This window comes from Macrosteles quadrilineatus, unplaced genomic scaffold, assembly GCF_028750875.1.
Source record: "Macrosteles quadrilineatus isolate MER2022 unplaced genomic scaffold, UCM_ALF_1.0 Scaffold_8__2_contigs__length_117827958, whole genome shotgun sequence".
NCBI lineage: Eukaryota > Metazoa > Arthropoda > Insecta > Hemiptera > Cicadellidae > Macrosteles > Macrosteles quadrilineatus.
The window spans coordinates 76,222,572-76,239,925 of NW_026542601.1; the positions used below are offsets into that span (position 1 = coordinate 76,222,572).

At 39.2% G+C, this 17,354-nt stretch overlaps 1 protein-coding gene across 1 annotated transcript; it reads left to right on the forward strand.

The window, feature by feature from the left end:
• Nucleotides 1-647: 647 nt before the first annotated feature.
• LOC128999347 (actin-5C-like) lies at nucleotides 648-15,982 on the forward strand. The gene is made up of 6 exons (XM_054425802.1): nucleotides 648-776; nucleotides 12,155-12,357; nucleotides 12,692-13,006; nucleotides 13,407-13,642; nucleotides 14,430-14,718; nucleotides 15,424-15,982. The coding sequence occupies exons 2-6, from the start codon at nucleotides 12,168-12,170 to the stop codon at nucleotides 15,522-15,524; spliced, it is 1,131 nt and encodes a 376-aa protein (XP_054281777.1). The 5' UTR covers nucleotides 648-776; nucleotides 12,155-12,167; the 3' UTR covers nucleotides 15,525-15,982.
• Nucleotides 15,983-17,354: the final 1,372 nt, after the last annotated feature.

Genomic DNA, 17,354 nt, shown 5'->3' on the forward strand with positions numbered 1-17,354 from the left:
TGATATGCTACAAGTAAAAGTTTTTTGAAACGACAAAAATTTCAAAAAGAACTTATTTTTTAAATTATAAATGCACATTGTTCAATATTTTTTTAGAATTTTTGTCGTTTCAAAAATTGTTTACTTGTAGGAAATCAGAGTAAAGCTAATATATCATAACAAGTAGGAAAATTCAACCAAAGAAGGGCTAAGTCAAGGCCGCACTAGTGCGGCCTTAGTGCGGCCTTGGCTAAGTGCATTGGCATAGGAAACACAGAGTATTAAAAAATATTGATTTTTTTAAAAAAACTGCTGCCATTTTAAAATGGAAAAAGATAATTAATTTCTGTTTTCACCAAAATGTTTTTCTATTAAATACCGTTAAAATGGTGTATAATATAACGTTTACATTTGAAAATTCCTAGATTCAAACTGTGACCCTCAGTTTTTGGCACACTCTGTATCGGAAAAGGTTAAAAATATACGTTATTCCTTGGGATCGATTTAGTGGAAAATAATTTTTACCATGTCACGCATACTCTGTACAAAAATAAAAAATTAGTTTTAACGGCCGATAAAGTGACAATATTTTCGGATCAATTCACATTATCTTATCTTGGCAGAGTGATTCAATATAGTACCTTATCTTTGGGAGCTTAATCTAGAGGGCATGCTAGTTACTTCCATATATGGTCACGTTTGTTCTCATTGGTGGAAATTCCTTGTTGGGTGTGTAAGCTCGTGATTAAAGGCGGAGAAATTTCTTGGTTATTCATCCTTTACAGTGCCGGCATCAGGTAATTGGTGACTTCAATTTTCCTAATTCTTTTGCTTATTTTTAAAGCAATTTTCCTATTATTACGTAGATTTTGTTGAGTTCATTTGATTATCTAAGTTTTGCCAAATATTTTGTCCGTAGATGGGTATTATATGGCCAATACAACTTGTAACTTACTAACAATTTGGTTTTTATGGCTGGGCGTGTGTCTCCATTTTTAGCTAGTTACTCATTCCAACTTGTTATGATTTTAATGCTTTCCTAAAGCGACATTAGACAGGAATGGAATGAATTCGTAATGATTTTGTGTAAATTATTTTATTTTGACTTGGGTAACTTATTTATTATTGGTAACTTAAGTTAGCCTATTTTACTAGGCCTTATAACTACAGGCCCTCCAATTAATCATCAACATGTGCTGCAGGCCTATTCTAGCCTTATTTCTTTTGTCTACTTATTCTAACTTATTTTGTGAATTGTTGAGAGGATTTTGGTACAATCTAGGTTGTGCAGTTGTTTATGGCAAAATCAAACATTTTTAAGTAGACTTGTGTGAACCTGGCAATAACTCCAGCCATAAGTAGTTCGCGCGCCCTCAAAAATCTATTGCTGGCCGATTTGCGGCAAAATACGGCCGCGTAACATAATACCGATGATGTCACCAGATAGAGGACACTTTAACGGACACGACAGTATCAATATCATGTACCTGGGGGATAAGGAGGGGGGGGTAAAGTCAGCAATAAGTAGAGCGCGCGCCCGAAAAATCTATTGCTCGCCGATTTGCGGCAAAATACGGCCGCGTAACATAATACCGATGATGTCACCAGATAGAGGACACTTTAACGGACACGACAGTATCAATATCATGTACCTGGGGGATAAGGAAGGGGAGGCAAAGTCAGCAATAAGTAGAGCGCGTGCCCGAAAAATCTATTGCTCGCCGATTTGCGGCAAAATACGGCCGCGTAACATAATACCGATGATGTCACCAGATAGAGGACACTTTAACGGACACGACAGTATATATATCATGTACCTGGGGGATAAGGAAGGGGAGGTAAAGTCAGCAATAAGTAGAGCGCGCGCCCGAAAAATCTATTGCTCGCCGATTTGCGGCAAAATACGGCCGCGTAACATAATACCGATGATGTCACCAGATAGAGGACACTTTAACGGACACGACAGTATATATATCATGTACCTGGGGGATAAGGAAGGGGAGGTAAAGTCAGCAATAAGTAGAGCGCGCGCCCGAAAAATCTATTGCTCGCCGATTTGCGGCAAAATACGGCCGCGTAACATAATACCGATGATGTCACCAGATAGAGGACACTTTAACGGACACGACAGTATCAATATCATGTACCTGGGGGATAAGGAAGAGGAGGTAAAGTCAGCAATAAGTAGAGCGCGCGCCCGAAAAATCGATTGCTCGCCGATTTGCGGCAAAATACGGCCGCGTAACATAATACCGATGATGTCACCAGATAGAGGACACTTTAACGGACACGACAATATCAATATCATGTACCTGGGGGATAAGGAAGGGGGGTAAAGTCAGCAATAAGTAGAGCGCGCAACCGAAAAATCTATTGCTCGCCGATTTCCGGCAAAATACGGCCGCGTAACATAATACCGATGATGTCACCAGATAGAGGACACTTTAACGGACACTACAGTATCAATATCATGTACCTGGGGGATAAGGAAGGGGGGGTAAAGTCAGCAATAAGTAGAGCGCGCGCCCGAAAAATCTATTGCTCGCCGATTTGCGGCAAAAGACGGCCGCGTAACATAATACCGATGATGTCACCAGATAGAGGACACTTTAACGGACACGACAGTATCGATATCATGTACCTGGTGGATAAGGAAGGGGGTTAAGTCAGCAATAAGTAGAGCGCGCGCCCGAAAAATCTATTGCTGGCCGATTTGCGGCAAAATACGGCCGCGTAACATAATACCGATGATGTCACCAGATAGAGGACACTTTAACGGACACAACAGTATCAATATCATGTACCTGGGGGATAAGGAAGGGGGGTAAAGTCAGCAATAAGTAGAGCGCGCAACCGAAAAATCTATTGCTCGCCGATTTCCGGCAAAATACGGCCGCGTAACATAATACCGATGATGTCACCAGATAGAGGACACTTTAACGGACACTACAGTATCAATATCATGTACCTGGGGGATAAGGAAGGGGGGGTAAAGTCAGCAATAAGTAGAGCGCGCGCCCGAAAAATCTATTGCTCGCCGATTTGCGGCAAAAGACGGCCGCGTAACATAATACCGATTATGTCACTAGATAGAGGACACTTAAACGGACACGACAGTATCAATATCATGTACCTGGCGGATAAGAAAGAGGGGATAAAGTCAGCAATAAGTAGCGCGCGCGTTCTTATCCGCCAGGTACATGATATTGATACTGTCGTGTCCGTTAAAGTGTCCTCTATCTGGTGATATCATCGGTATTATGATACCCGGCCGTATTTGCTGCAAATCGGCCGGCAATATATTTTTGAGGGCGCGCGCACTACTTATTGCTGACTTTACCCCCCCCTTTCTTATCCCTCAGGTACATGATATTGATACTGAAGTGTCCGTTAAAGTGTCCTCTATCTGGTGACATCATTGGCATTATGTTACGCGGCCGTATTTATCCGCAAATCGGCGAGCAATAGATTTTTCGGGCGCGCGCTCTACTTATTGCTGATTTTACCTCCCCTTCCTTATCCCCCAGGTACATGATATATATACTGTCGTGTCCGTTAAAGTGTCCTCTATCTGGTGACATCATCGGTATTATGTTACGCGGCCGTATTTTGCCGCAAATCGGCCAGCAATAGATTTTTCGGGCGCGCGCTCTACTTATTGCTGACTTTACCTCCCCTTCCTTATCCCCCAGGTACATGATATTGATACTGTCGTGTCCGTTAAAGTGTCCTCTATATGGTGACATCATCGGTATTATGTTACGCGGCCGTATTTATCCGTAAATCGGCCAGCAATAGATTTTTTGGGCGCGCGCTCTACTTATTGCTGACTTTACCCCCCCTTCCTTATCCCTTAGGTACATGATATTGATACTGTCGTGTCCGTTAAAGTGTCCTCTATCTGGTGACATCATCGGTATTATGTTACGCGGCCGTATTTTGCCGCAAATCGGCGAGCAATAGATTTTTCGGGCGCGCGCTCTACTTATTGCTGACTTTACCTCCCCTTCCTTATCCCCCAGGTACATGATATTGATACTGTCGTGTCCGTTAAAGTGTCCTCTATCTGGTGACATCATCGGTATTATGTTACGCGGCCGTATTTTGCCGCAAATCGGCGAGCAATAGATTTTTCGGGCGCGCGCTCTACTTATTGCTGACTTTACCTCCTCTTCCTTATCCCCCAGGTACATGATATTGATACTGTCGTGTCCGTTAAAGTGTCCTCTATCTGGTGACATCATCGGTATTATGTTACGCGGCCGTATTTATCCGCAAATCGGCGAGCAATAGATTTTTCGGGCGCGCGCTCTACTTATTGCTGACTTTACCTCCCCTTCCTTATCCCCTAGGTACATGATATATATACTGTCGTGTCCGTTAAAGTGTCCTCTATCTGGTGACATCATCGGTATTATGTTACGCGGCCGTATTTTGCCGCAAATCGGCGAGCAATAGATTTTTCGGGCGCGCGCTCTACTTATTGCTGACTTTACCTCCTCTTCCTTATCCCCCAGGTACATGATATATATACTGTCGTGTCCGTTAAAGTGTCCTCTATCTGGTGACATCATCGGTATTATGTTACGCGGCCGTATTTTGCCGCAAATCGGCGAGCAATAGATTTTTCGGGCGCGCGCTCTACTTATTGCTGACTTTACCTCCCCTTCCTTATCCCCCAGGTACATGATATATATACTGTCGTGTCCGTTAAAGTGTCCTCTATCTGGTGACATCATCGGTATTATGTTACGCGGCCGTATTTTGCCGCAAATCGGCGAGCAATAGATTTTTCGGGCGCGCGCTCTACTTATTGCTGACTTTACCTCCCCTTCCTTATCCCCCAGGTACATGATATATATACTGTCGTGTCCGTTAAAGTGTCCTCTATCTGGTGACATCATCGGTATTATGTTACGCGGCCGTATTTTGCCGCAAATCGGCGAGCAATAGATTTTTCGGGGGCGCGCTCTACTTATTGCTGACTTTACCTCCTCTTCCTTATCCCCCAGGTACATGATATTGATACTGTCGTGTCCGTTAAAGTGTCCTCTATCTGGTGACATCATCGGTATTATGTTACGCGGCCGTATTTTGCCGCAAATCGGCGAGCAATAGAATTTTCGGGCGCGCGCTCTACTTATTGCTGACTTTACCTCCTCTTCCTTATCCCCCAGGTACATGATATTGATACTGTCGTGTCCGTTAAAGTGTCCTCTATCTGGTGACATAATCGGTATTATGTTACGCGGCCGTATTTTGCCGCAAATCGGCGAGCAATAGATTTTTCGGGCGCGCGCTCTACTTATTGCTGACTTTACCCCCCCTTCCTTATCCCCCAGGTACATGATATTGATACTGTCGTGTCCGTTAAAGTGTCCTCTATCTGGTGACATCATCGGTATGATGTTACGCGGCCGTATTTTGCCGCAAATCGGCCAGCAATAGATTTTTGAGGGCGCGCGAACTACTTATGGCTGGAGTTATTGCCAGGTTCACACCAATTTTAAGTAGGTAGACTTGGAGCACAATGGAATTTTTTTTTAAACACAAAAGGTACCCTCCTATAAAGGGTTACGGGTTTTAGTTCTTCCTTTTAATTGTTTTTTTGTTACTGTTGACACGTCTTACTCTTATTTCCAATACGTTATGTACCTAGGCCTATTTCTAAGGACGATTATCATTGTCCTGTCACATAACTTGGATAACTTGAGCAAGTTAAATTAGAAGCACTTGTAAAAAGCTAAACTTGTGTGAACCTGGCAATAACTAGTGCACGCGCCCGCTAAAATCTATTGCTGGCCGTTTTGAATTTAAAAAAATACAAGTCTTAGAATCAACTTTGGACAAAGGAGCTAACCGTTTACAAGAAGAATTCTAGTCAGAATCGTTAGCGTTATTTTCCCTTGCTCTCTTACCCCTCTTGGGTGCTCTCCAAAAGTGCTCCAACTTGTGAAAACAGCCTGGGTGCACTCCTGAGTTACATGCAGGGCACCAAAAATGACTCCTGGACTTTTTTTGTGAAGTGGAACACACAACACACATCCTGAGTTGTACTCCAGGCAATCTCGTCAAAACATGGGACGCAGAGGGTCCTGCATCTCCTCCAGGACCAACGTCTGGTATCTGAGCTCTTGGGTTAGGCACTGCAACATCACTTGATAAACTTTCAACGATGCTAACCATATAGTTGTATCGTGTCATAGGCTGGTCAGTATTTTTCAGGTACAAAATATAACTGTTTAGGAGAGCCATGTCCAAAAAATTTTCAAAGATCTTCTTCCAATATTTTTTTGTAGCTCTTGTACAGGTGCTGTGATATAGGCTATAGACTTATCTTTGCTGTCCACACCACCCATATGAAGGTTGTACTCATTTATTAGGGATGGTTTTATAGCCTCTATTCCACTTTTTTTACTTTTTACTACACGGTCATCTGCGGGGTATCCAGTTGTTATAAGGTAAACAGGCTTGCGTTTTTTCTTTTGTTTGTAGCCAACAAGCAGAACTCCTTGCTTTCTAAAATAGATTGATGTCTCAGGTTGTAATTTAGCATCTAAAACACTTTTGGAGAGTTCTTTTTAAGACCGCTTGTTGACGGTACCGGTAATGTAAGTTTCATGTTGAAGTAACTTTTTGGCAAGAGGTAATTTAGTGTAGTAATTATCTGTGTACAGATGATATCCTTTATTGAGTAAGTAGCATTTATTTAGTAGGTGTAAAACTACCTTTTCTGTAAATGCAATATCAGGATTTGTATTTTCAAGGAAGTCTTTACCACTGTACAGCTCAGAATGAAGTACGTACCCGGTGTCACTATCGCACACTTCAAATTTTTTTATACCGAAGCGGGCATGTCTTTTGTTAGGCATATATTTTATAAATGTACACCTATTCTTCATCCCTATCATAGACTCATCTAATGAAATGTTCTGGTTTGGAATAAAATGAACTTTAAAATATCCATTCATTAGCTCATAGAAATGTCGCACTTTGAACCATGGATCATGTCCGAGCTGTCCTTTTGGTATATACTGTAGAGAGCTAAGATGGAACATTGATCTCAGTGCCTGAAATCTTACTAGGCTCATATTATCAGGAAAAAAAGGTAATCTCTGAGATCTAACAGTTGACCAATAATTTTCAATGTTCTGTTTGTAATTCAGACCCATATTTATAAGAAGGGCCATAAAACGCTTCATTTCCTTGATAGAGGTTTCTTTCCACCTTCTTAGTCTACTGTTTGGCGTCAATGTACCTCCATTTATAGCTGATTCTATTTGTCTGCTTGCATAAGCATTTGTTTCCCTCACCATCATACCCCAGATAACATTAGTAAAGAAAAGATAGAAATATGTAATAGGGTTGCTATTCCGGGGAGGAAGATTTCGAGGACCTGGATTTCGTACCTGAAATTTTTCTGTGACGTCAAACATTTGTTCAGGTGGGTAAACCCTAACCCAGTGTACACCCGAGCTAATCCTAGGCCCTGGCAGAGTATAATTAGGTTGGTTCAAAGGGTTATTTACCTCAGGGATAGGAGGGTCATCTGGATCTGAGTGTTCTGGAGAACTTGGCAACGGCCTACGCAAGCCTACTTCATTAGGCCTAGGCCTAGGTCTTGGAAGATCAAAATCTGTAATAGATGTATCTGAGTTCTCATCTTCACTGTTTGGAAAGTATAATTCCCCACTCCCAGATGAAAAATCAGTCAAAGATATGTCAGAACCATACACATCTGAACCCACATCACTGTCATCAATTTCATTTTCATTTTCACTGAATACATAACTTTGTAGGTCAGATATTGGTTCAGCATCATTCAAACAGGCCCTAATTGCACTAGAATTACTTAGTTCACTCATTTTAAGTTAAAAACTCACCACAACTCACTAAAATATTCATTTTAAAGCATTCAAAGTAAAGGGTTAACAACAAAATGCGGCAGACTCGACGACGCAAGCGAACACAAACAATCATCTGAAATACAGGCTTGCCAACATTCCTTTTTTTCAACAAATGCAACTAAACATATGATGACTAGATTGCTCAGTGTTTGCTCTTTAATACTATATAAAATACATAGATATTAAACGTAAAATAACGGAGTAAATTGTGTTTTACATAACGCTTGCAAATGGGTCGCGATCGCGATCTTACCAGTAATCGCGTGACGTAATTGAGTCGCGATCGCGACTTATACCAGTTGGAGGGTTAACGGACACGACAGTATCAACATCATGTACCTGGGGAGTAAGTTAAGAGGGGTAAACTCAGCAATAAGTAGTGCGTGCGCCCGATAAAATCTATTGCCGGCCGTATTGCGGAAAAATACGTCCGCAAGCAATATTGACGATGATGCCAAAACATAGAGGACACTTCAACGGACACAAAAGTATCAACCTCATATACCTCGGGGGTAATATAGGGGGGGTTAAACCAGCAATAAGTTGTGCGCGCGCCCTTTAAAATCTATTGCTGGCCGTATTGCGGAAAAATACGTCCGCGAGCAATAATAACGACGATGCCAACAGATAGAGGACACTTCAACGGACACGACAGTATCAACATCATGTACCTGGGGAGTAATTTAGGGGGGGTAAAACCAGCAATAAGTTGTGCGCGCGCCCTTTCAAATCTATTGCTGGCCGTATTGGGGAAAAATACGTCCGCAAGCAATATTAACGATGATGTTAACAGATAGAGGACATTTCAACGGACACGACAGTATCAATATAATGTACCTGGTAAACATTTTTACCAGCAAGCACTTTTGAAAAAGTAATTTGAAGTGTTGAAGTGTTTGAGTTGTTAGTTTATGTTGCCTGCAGACTGTTTTTGTAAAATTAAAATCCTGAGAAAAACACTTCAAATTACTTTTTCAAAAATGCTTGCATTTTTTAAATAGGTAGAAATTTGAAGTTTTTTTTCAGGATTTTAATTTTACATAAACAGTCTGCAGACGACATAAACTAACAACTTGATACATTATAACCTAAACTTTAACTTACCTAATCTAACCTACCTTCAAAGGACTTAATGCAGTCACCAATTCACATAATGCATGACCTATCACCCTGACATGCCTTTTCTGTCATCAAAAGGAGTTTGCTTACACATTCTTGAGGTTTGGTTAGGTTAGGTTATGTTAGAATAGCACCATTTTATTGTGTAATTTCTAAACGACGAAATATAAATCAATAAATCATTAATAAGGATAAAATACTGGTAACAATAATACATTATTAACTTATTGGTCTTAGAAAGTGAAAAGTGTAACTTAATCAGGTGATTTTCATATTGCAGAATCAGAGTTAGCTAATTAAAGTTGTCACTTCCATTTGCTTGACTATGATTGAAAAGAATCAGCTAGTTGGTTTACTTAACCCATAGTTCATTCCACTTGTAAATGTCATCCATCCTACCTTATTTATTGTAATCTTACTAATATTATAAATGTGAAAGTTTGTGTGTTTGTTTGTTTGAAGTTCAATCACGCTTTAACTACTGGTCGGATTGGGCTGAAATTTGGTATGATTATAGCTCACATTCCCGATTAACATATAGACGTATTCGTATCTCAAAAATCCGTTCGGGCTCCACCCCAGTGGCTCTGGAGTTTCCCATGTTAATCTTATGAGTATTCATATTTAAAAGGGATTTTTGTCAGCTGTTAGTTTCAATTACACAAGTTATTCTATGATATTCAATATTATTAAAAGTTATAAGGTTCACCAACAGGGTGCAGCACTTATACATTTTTTTTCATCTATGACAACATAGCTAATTTGAAGCTGTGATGCACAATGAGAACTGTTAAAGTAGGATTGTTTACAGTTAAGCTTATGTTTTTAATTTACAACCGATGTTTTGATATTGTGCGAATATTCGATAATTTACTTTTTTATTGTTTGGGTGTAGTGGTAGAAAATTATTGCTATGGTATATGTGCTATACTATAGCTTCCGTAAATTAAAAGAACCAAATTATCTCAAACCGTGTCCTCCTCCATTGCAAACACAAAGCATTAGTATAACTGCAATAAGCATTTTGTACTTATACGCCAACCCCGTACGAAGGACGGGTATTCAGCTAGTGTTGTATATTATTACGGCGATATCTTGAGAAATATTCATCAGCTGTGAAAAATAATGGTATATTTGGATTCAGGAGGTAAAAAACTATAAAGTAAGATATCAAAATTAAAAATTCGTTTGGAGGCACCGATACGGAATAATTACCTTTATTTCTTTTAAACAGATAAACACCAAGGTAATTACAATTAAAGAAGGTGACCATGGTAACCATGGGATACCGGTATCACGAGAAACTAAGTAATTTAAGTTAGATATTTTACCTGAAAACAATGGTGTAAACATTTTCCTACTGTGACAAAAATTAGGCCTAGCCTATAGGTTCTAATCTTTTGAATTTTATTTAGTTTATTTTTTTGTCTGCTTGCCTCTGTATTGCCTTTACTTACTGTAGCCTAATTTGTAATTACTAACTAAGGAATAAGGATAGGCTAGATGGAGGAAAAGAAGAAGTAACCTAGGATAATATAAATGAAGCAGTTAAATAAAGAAATTTATAAGTGCGACTGATCATATATTATTGTAAACTAATCAGTTCCTATTTAGGCTTGTGAGGAAGGTAGGTCGGGCTCTATGCAGAGTTATGAAGTTGGGTCAAGTTTAAATTAGGAAAGTAAAGTTTAAAAAATGTTTGCATTTTTAAATTATTGTGTTTAAACCACTAGGAATTTCAAAAGTGCAAAAACATTTTGGAAGTACCGGTAACACAATTCAACAACTCGGTTCATTAGGCTATATTTAACTAACCTTGCCCGGCCTAATTTAACCTTCAATAAAAGGACTTAATACATTCATGAATCGGCATAATCAGTGGTGGATTACCCATTAGGCACAATAGGCAACTGCCTAGGGGCCGCAGACATAAAAATAAAAATAAAATTGTAAAAATAGTTTGAAAAAGCTTGTAAAACTAACAAATTTAAAGCCAGTTTCTTAAAATTTCCCCCGGACCCCCTGTCCCCCAGGTCCCCCGGTAGATCTTGCCATCTTGCCACCCGAGTTAAAAGTCTTAAATGACTTGAGTTAGGTAAGGTTAGATCAGTGTCAATGTGTAATGTTTCTATTTTACCAAAGAAGTTTGTCAATTTGTAATGTTTCTATTTTATCAAAGAAGTTTGGTCATAGATTAAACACATTGATTAATGATTGGCTAGTCTATGCTTTAGTTAAGAGTCCTTGGAGGCTGGCGGCCATCTTCGATAATTTCAAGTCAGCTGCTGAAGAGTTAATTGGGCCTATCACCTAAAAATGGTTTTTCAAACTTTCACCAAATTGATTAGGCTATAATTTAAATATCTAGTAAGCTATGAGATTAGAAATTTGTGTTCATGTTTTGATGAATTATTTCCAAGGGAGTACATGGAAGCCAATGGCCATCTTGAATTTGCCCACCATAAGAGCAATGTTAATTTAGTTATTTTGAAACAGCTGCTGAAAAATATTTTTTTCAATTACCAAAGTGATTGTAGTTTAAATATCTGGTAAACTATGAGAATATACATTTTTTAGCAGATTTTTAGTTGTTTTATTTTTAAGAACGTCTAGGCTCCAAGGACTCTTAAGTCTGCCAATACAGTACTTGATTATAAATGGGACATGTTACATGGTGAAAACCTAAGCATAAGCTATGCAGTGAAGTGAAGAGAAAACCAAACAAAATGTCTTCCTTCTTCAATCTTCCTAATCCAGTCCAGGAATGAAATCAAATAGGCTCTGTCCGACCAACAGATGTTTAAATGAATCTTAATTTTAATCAAATATTTCATATTGTTAAATTAACCTGTTTACCTGCAAGTGTGGGTTGCAAGTTACCTATATTTAGGCCTACTTTAAAATTAAATGCAATTATTGACGTGTTGGATAATGTTCCTGTAGGACAAAATATAAAAAAAATGAAATGACTGTAATTTGAGTAATTTTTGTCTCCGCAGAAAGATTTTTACACCATTTTTTCAGGAAACATTTGAGTTTCTAGTGATATTAATAACTAGCCTGCAGGTTCATCTTGTTATGAATAATAAAATAACCAAAACCAATTTTAAATCCCTTTAAATCTATGATCAACACTATTTATTCTACAGATAACAAACCAAAATGTGTGACGACGAAGTTGCTGCTCTTGTCATTGACAATGGATCCGGAATGTGCAAGGCCGGGTTCGCCGGAGACGATGCACCTCGTGCTGTCTTCCCCTCCATCGTGGGACGTCCTCGCCATCAGGGAGTCATGGTGGGGATGGGACAGAAGGACAGCTACGTCGGTGACGAGGCTCAGTCCAAGAGAGGTGCTTTTATGCAATAGTTTTACAATCCCTAAGATCATACTATTGTTTTATAAACCATTCTTTTACTTAAAGGGTTGTAGGCTATGTTATCCTTTCATTTTTCTACAATCTCATAAATATTTAAAAGCTAACAAGTAGCCTAACTTTTTTTATTAGTTCTATATGTGTTGGTCGTGTTGTCCAATGTCAAAATACTTACTTGCTTTCTTTTCGCAATTGATTAGTTTTGAACTAGAAGTGTAGTGCTTCAATAAGCTATACCTATATAACATTTAGGCTACCCATAGATAATAAAATCCAATATGAGTGACTTACAATGACGTTCATTTCTCAGGTATCCTTACCCTGAAGTACCCCATTGAGCACGGTATTGTCACCAACTGGGACGACATGGAGAAGATCTGGCATCACACATTCTACAACGAGTTGAGAGTTGCGCCTGAAGAACACCCTGTACTGTTGACCGAAGCCCCCCTCAACCCCAAGGCCAACAGAGAGAAGATGACACAGATCATGTTTGAAACCTTCAACACACCCGCCATGTACGTCGCCATCCAGGCCGTTCTCTCCCTGTACGCCTCTGGACGAACAACTGGTATTGTGTTGGACTCTGGTGACGGCGTCTCTCACACAGTCCCCATCTATGAAGGTACGGTAACACATCCAGACAGATACCCATTTGTTAATTTGTTCCACAAAACCATGCCAGTGAAATGTTGTTAAAGTAGGAAAGTAGTTTGAGTGGGCACGAGCGATTTTTCTTTGATTTTTTTTCTTCTAATGTCTACACAATAACATATATTTTTTGCAAGTATATTAGGTGTGGCAGGCCTATATCGAAAAGGTGTTGTTATCTAAAGAGTTTTTATTCTTAACCTCTACGTTTTCAGTTAAAACTTTTAAAAAACCTCAGAGGGTTATGTTGGATTTAACTTGCAGGCTATTTTTTCAATGATAAACTTATCATTACGAGTTCGTGCGTTTTACAGGATATGCGCTGCCACACGCCGTCCTCTGCTTATATTATTACAAGTATGTGTCTGTTGAAGGATACGCACTGCCACACGCCATCCTCCGTCTTGACCTGGCCGGCCGAGACCTCACAGACTACCTGATGAAGATTCTCACCGAGAGAGGATACAGCTTCACCACCACAGCAGAGAGAGAAATTGTCCGTGATATCAAGGAGAAGCTGTGTTACGTCGCGTTGGACTTTGAGCAGGAAATGGCAACGGCCGCCAGTTCCAGCTCTCTGGAGAAGAGTTACGAACTTCCTGACGGACAGGTGACTATTAATTATACCCAAGAAGTTTTTAGTAAGTTTTTACAAAAAATATTAAAAGAAAGGAAGCTATCCAAAAAACATAGATGCCGCTTTTATCAAAATGTAATCATCTTAAACAATGTGGTTCTTTTAGTGTAACATTTAAAGATTTTATGCGAGGAATGCAGTTCTAATTTTAATTTTGTCATAACCACTCAAAGATGCTGCTCTCTAGGAACTAAAGTTCTTTAATGAATGGGAGGAACTCACAGTTAGGCTATTTATATTTCAATGTAGGCTACTTGGATCTGTTTTTTGTCTTTAGGTATTTAGATTCATATCAACGTCAATTCCTGCTTACTTTATTATACCAGGCTGTGTACCTGTCATGGAAATCATTAAAGTCATGAAATGTTCACAGACCTGATATTTTTACTAGGGCGTGTCATGGAAGTCATAGAAAAGTAACAGATTTTCATCAGGTGTTTTAAAGTGCCCTTCCTCTCTCCTCAAAGTCACTTAAAAAGTATCATAAATTTAGTTTAATAAACTGGTAGGCACCCTGTATACTGTAACTTCCTGTTTTGGTCAAAGAACAACAGCAACTAGAAGTCAGTGTTTCTAAGTAGGGTTGGTTACACAATGTGTAAAAAGTATCATAAATTTAGTTTAATCAACTGGTAGGCACCCTGTATACTGTAACTTCCTGTTTTGGTCAAAGAACAACAGCCTTACTTTGATCTTGTACTTAAATTAACAACTTAAGAATATTTTATTAATCTAACCAAGTATTTGTTCAATCTTTCAGGTGATCACCATTGGAAATGAGCGATTCCGTTGCCCTGAAGCCATGTTCCAGCCTTCATTCCTGGGTATGGAAGCCGCTGGTATCCACGAGACCACCTACAACTCCATCATGAAATGTGACGTAGACATCCGTAAGGACCTGTACGCCAACACAGTCCTGTCTGGAGGTACCACCATGTACCCTGGTATTGCTGACAGGATGCAGAAGGAAATCACTGCCCTCGCTCCTTCCACCATGAAGATCAAGATCATCGCTCCCCCTGAGAGGAAATACTCCGTATGGATCGGAGGTAAGGTTCATTGGAGGTCCAGTCTCAAAAGTAGTTTCGTTAAAATTGTTTTATGTTTATCTAAGAATGCTACAAGATTTAGAAGTCCGGTAATAGGCTTTAAGAACAGGGTTTAAGGTTTTATTTAAGGTTTTTAAGTCATGCCTGAGTGATTTTCTCATCCGTTGAGAGTGCTTTAGTCTAAGCACATCAATTTGCATTTCCTCTCTGTGACATTGTCTCTGTGACAAAACCTCAAGTAGAACGATAATTTCCTTTTTGGATGTATGGAGTCGAGGAAACACGTGAACTTGACAGGTTTCTGTGGAATTGTTACATATCATTTAGTTAGGCCCTAGTCGTTTTTCTGTCTTAGTCTCTTATCATGTCTTTTGGGTTGATGATATTAGATTATCAACTTTCAAATATCTATCAGCAAGATGAATGATTTCTCACTTCAGTGGTTTGTCAACTTGTTTATCAGACCCACTTGAAAGTTATTGACTACCTAATGTTTATCAGCCCCACTTGTTATTGACTACCTAATGTTTATCAGCCTCACTTGTTATTGACTACCTAATATTTATCAGCCCGCTTAAAAACTATTGACTAATTTTTATCAGCCCCGCTTAAAAGTTATTGACCAACGTTGTCAGCGTCACTTACAGTTTACCAATGTTTTCAGTTCCTCTTGTGTTTTCTAATGTTTTTTTTTGTATTTTTCAGGTTCCATCCTCGCCTCCCTCTCCACCTTCCAACAGATGTGGATCTCCAAACAAGAGTACGACGAGTCTGGTCCCTCCATCGTCCACAGGAAGTGCTTCTAAATGTAACAACTCTACTAATGTAGCTCGGTCGCAACCAGTTTGTCATCGCTATCGAGTCAAAAAGTGTTTGAGATGGGCCACTAATATTTGTTCAATTTAGTATGCCCTTACTAAGTTTGTAACTTTTATAGGACTTGAAATATTTATTATATCAATATTTATCGTAATTCGGCGATGTGGCCTATGTAAAGATAATGAGGTTTTTTAAAAGACATTTTATAAGAAAATTGCAATTAGACATTCCACCAACAGTATTTATTTTTCATAACAATTTTATACTGCTTACGGCACAGTATTTTCTAGGGTAAGGCATATTTAAGGTATTTCCTCTCCTTTGTGCACATTCCTCCAGTATGCATTCCAAGGTTTATTGATGTTTATTAAGTATATTTTGGATTTGTGAACTGCATGCTTCTCCATCAATGTAGGTCTTGACAAGAATAAACACATTTCCATCAGATAGTGTTGTAATTGTATCCTAGTTGTTAGCCTTGTTGTATTTTGTTGGCTGATTCATTGTCATCAATCAGTTAAATAGTCTGGAAAATTGATTTACCTACAAATGTTGAGTGACAATCTCATTGAAGCGGTTCTTTGAATAAAAGTTGATTCAAGGGAGGGATTTAGTCATCACATGGCTTGACATGAGAGTGACACTTTATTCTAGAAAAATCAGTTTCGCTATTTTATGGATAGCGCTGCTGTCGCTGTAAACACTAGCACCACCTGGTACAGGCGAGTCCTATGTGAGCAACGCTGGTGTCAACAGCGGCAATAGCTCTGCTTTGCGAACGACAACAATAACGAGATTCAAAATAATTTGAAGTTTCAAAATACGCTCACAATGTGTCGCTCCTTGACCTACGATGGACGCTCCAATGCAGTAGAACCTTGATAACAATACCCTCGATAAAAAGTCACCCTTAATAACTAGTGTAATTTTCTAATCCCCTTGAATTTTATCTTACCCCTAATCACATGTTATTGTAAACCTGGATAAGAAGTGGACCTTGATAACAAGTCTTATTTAATAATCCCCATGAGAGTCTTGTTATCGAGGTTCCACTGTACATTAGTTTGCAATTGTTTTGCTCTTGTAGTGCCCCTCTTGTCGCTCAAGTAGGACCAGCCATAAGGGTTTTTTAATGAGTAACAAAATTGGTGTGTGAAACAATCTTTTCATGAGCATGGGTGTGTTCCTGTGTTGCCAGCACAGTGGTTAACATCTTCGACATGGGTGTGGGAGGGACAAATTTGATTCCAGCACATACAAGTTTTCACTAGGTACCAAACAAATACAAGTTTTCACACCTGGTGTAAACAAGAGTTCACCTTCACCATAATAGAGTCTTATAGGGTCTTGCTTATTAATATTACTGGAAACCGTATAGTCATTGGCATGTGGGGTGCATTATCTGTCCTGCTCTACCCTTTTGATTACAAAGAAATTTAAGACTTATTAACCAAAGGTTGGTATCTATATTCTAACGTCTGTAATATATATCGAAATCCAGCCAAGGATTTTCAATAATTTGGAATCGGGGACTTATGGGCACAGATTGACAACTAGTTTGAAAATTTAACATTGGCCTTATGGGTTGCTAAGTACCATAACTATGTTGGTTGAACAAAATAAAATAACAAGGTCAACAAGGAAAAATTAAGCAAAAGAGTTGTCAGATGTTTTTATAACAAGCTATCACAGTATACTAGCAAGTTACGAAACACAGTACCTACAAAGGGTTGTTCAAAGGATCAGTGTAACTATTGATCAAAGATTACACTGAAGATAACTGACTGGGACTGGGACGAGGGCGTCGTCCTGTAATC

Excerpts from the sequence above, each read along its gene's own strand:
- LOC128999347 (XM_054425802.1), top strand. The coding sequence starts at position 12,168 with ATGTGTGACGACGAAGTTGCTGCTCTTGTCATTGACAATGGATCCGGA. Across the intron at positions 13,007-13,406 it reads CACAGTCCCCATCTATGAAG|GATACGCACTGCCACACGCC; the intron begins GTACGGTAACAC and ends TGTCTGTTGAAG. Across the intron at positions 14,719-15,423 it reads ATACTCCGTATGGATCGGAG|GTTCCATCCTCGCCTCCCTC; the intron begins GTAAGGTTCATT and ends TGTATTTTTCAG.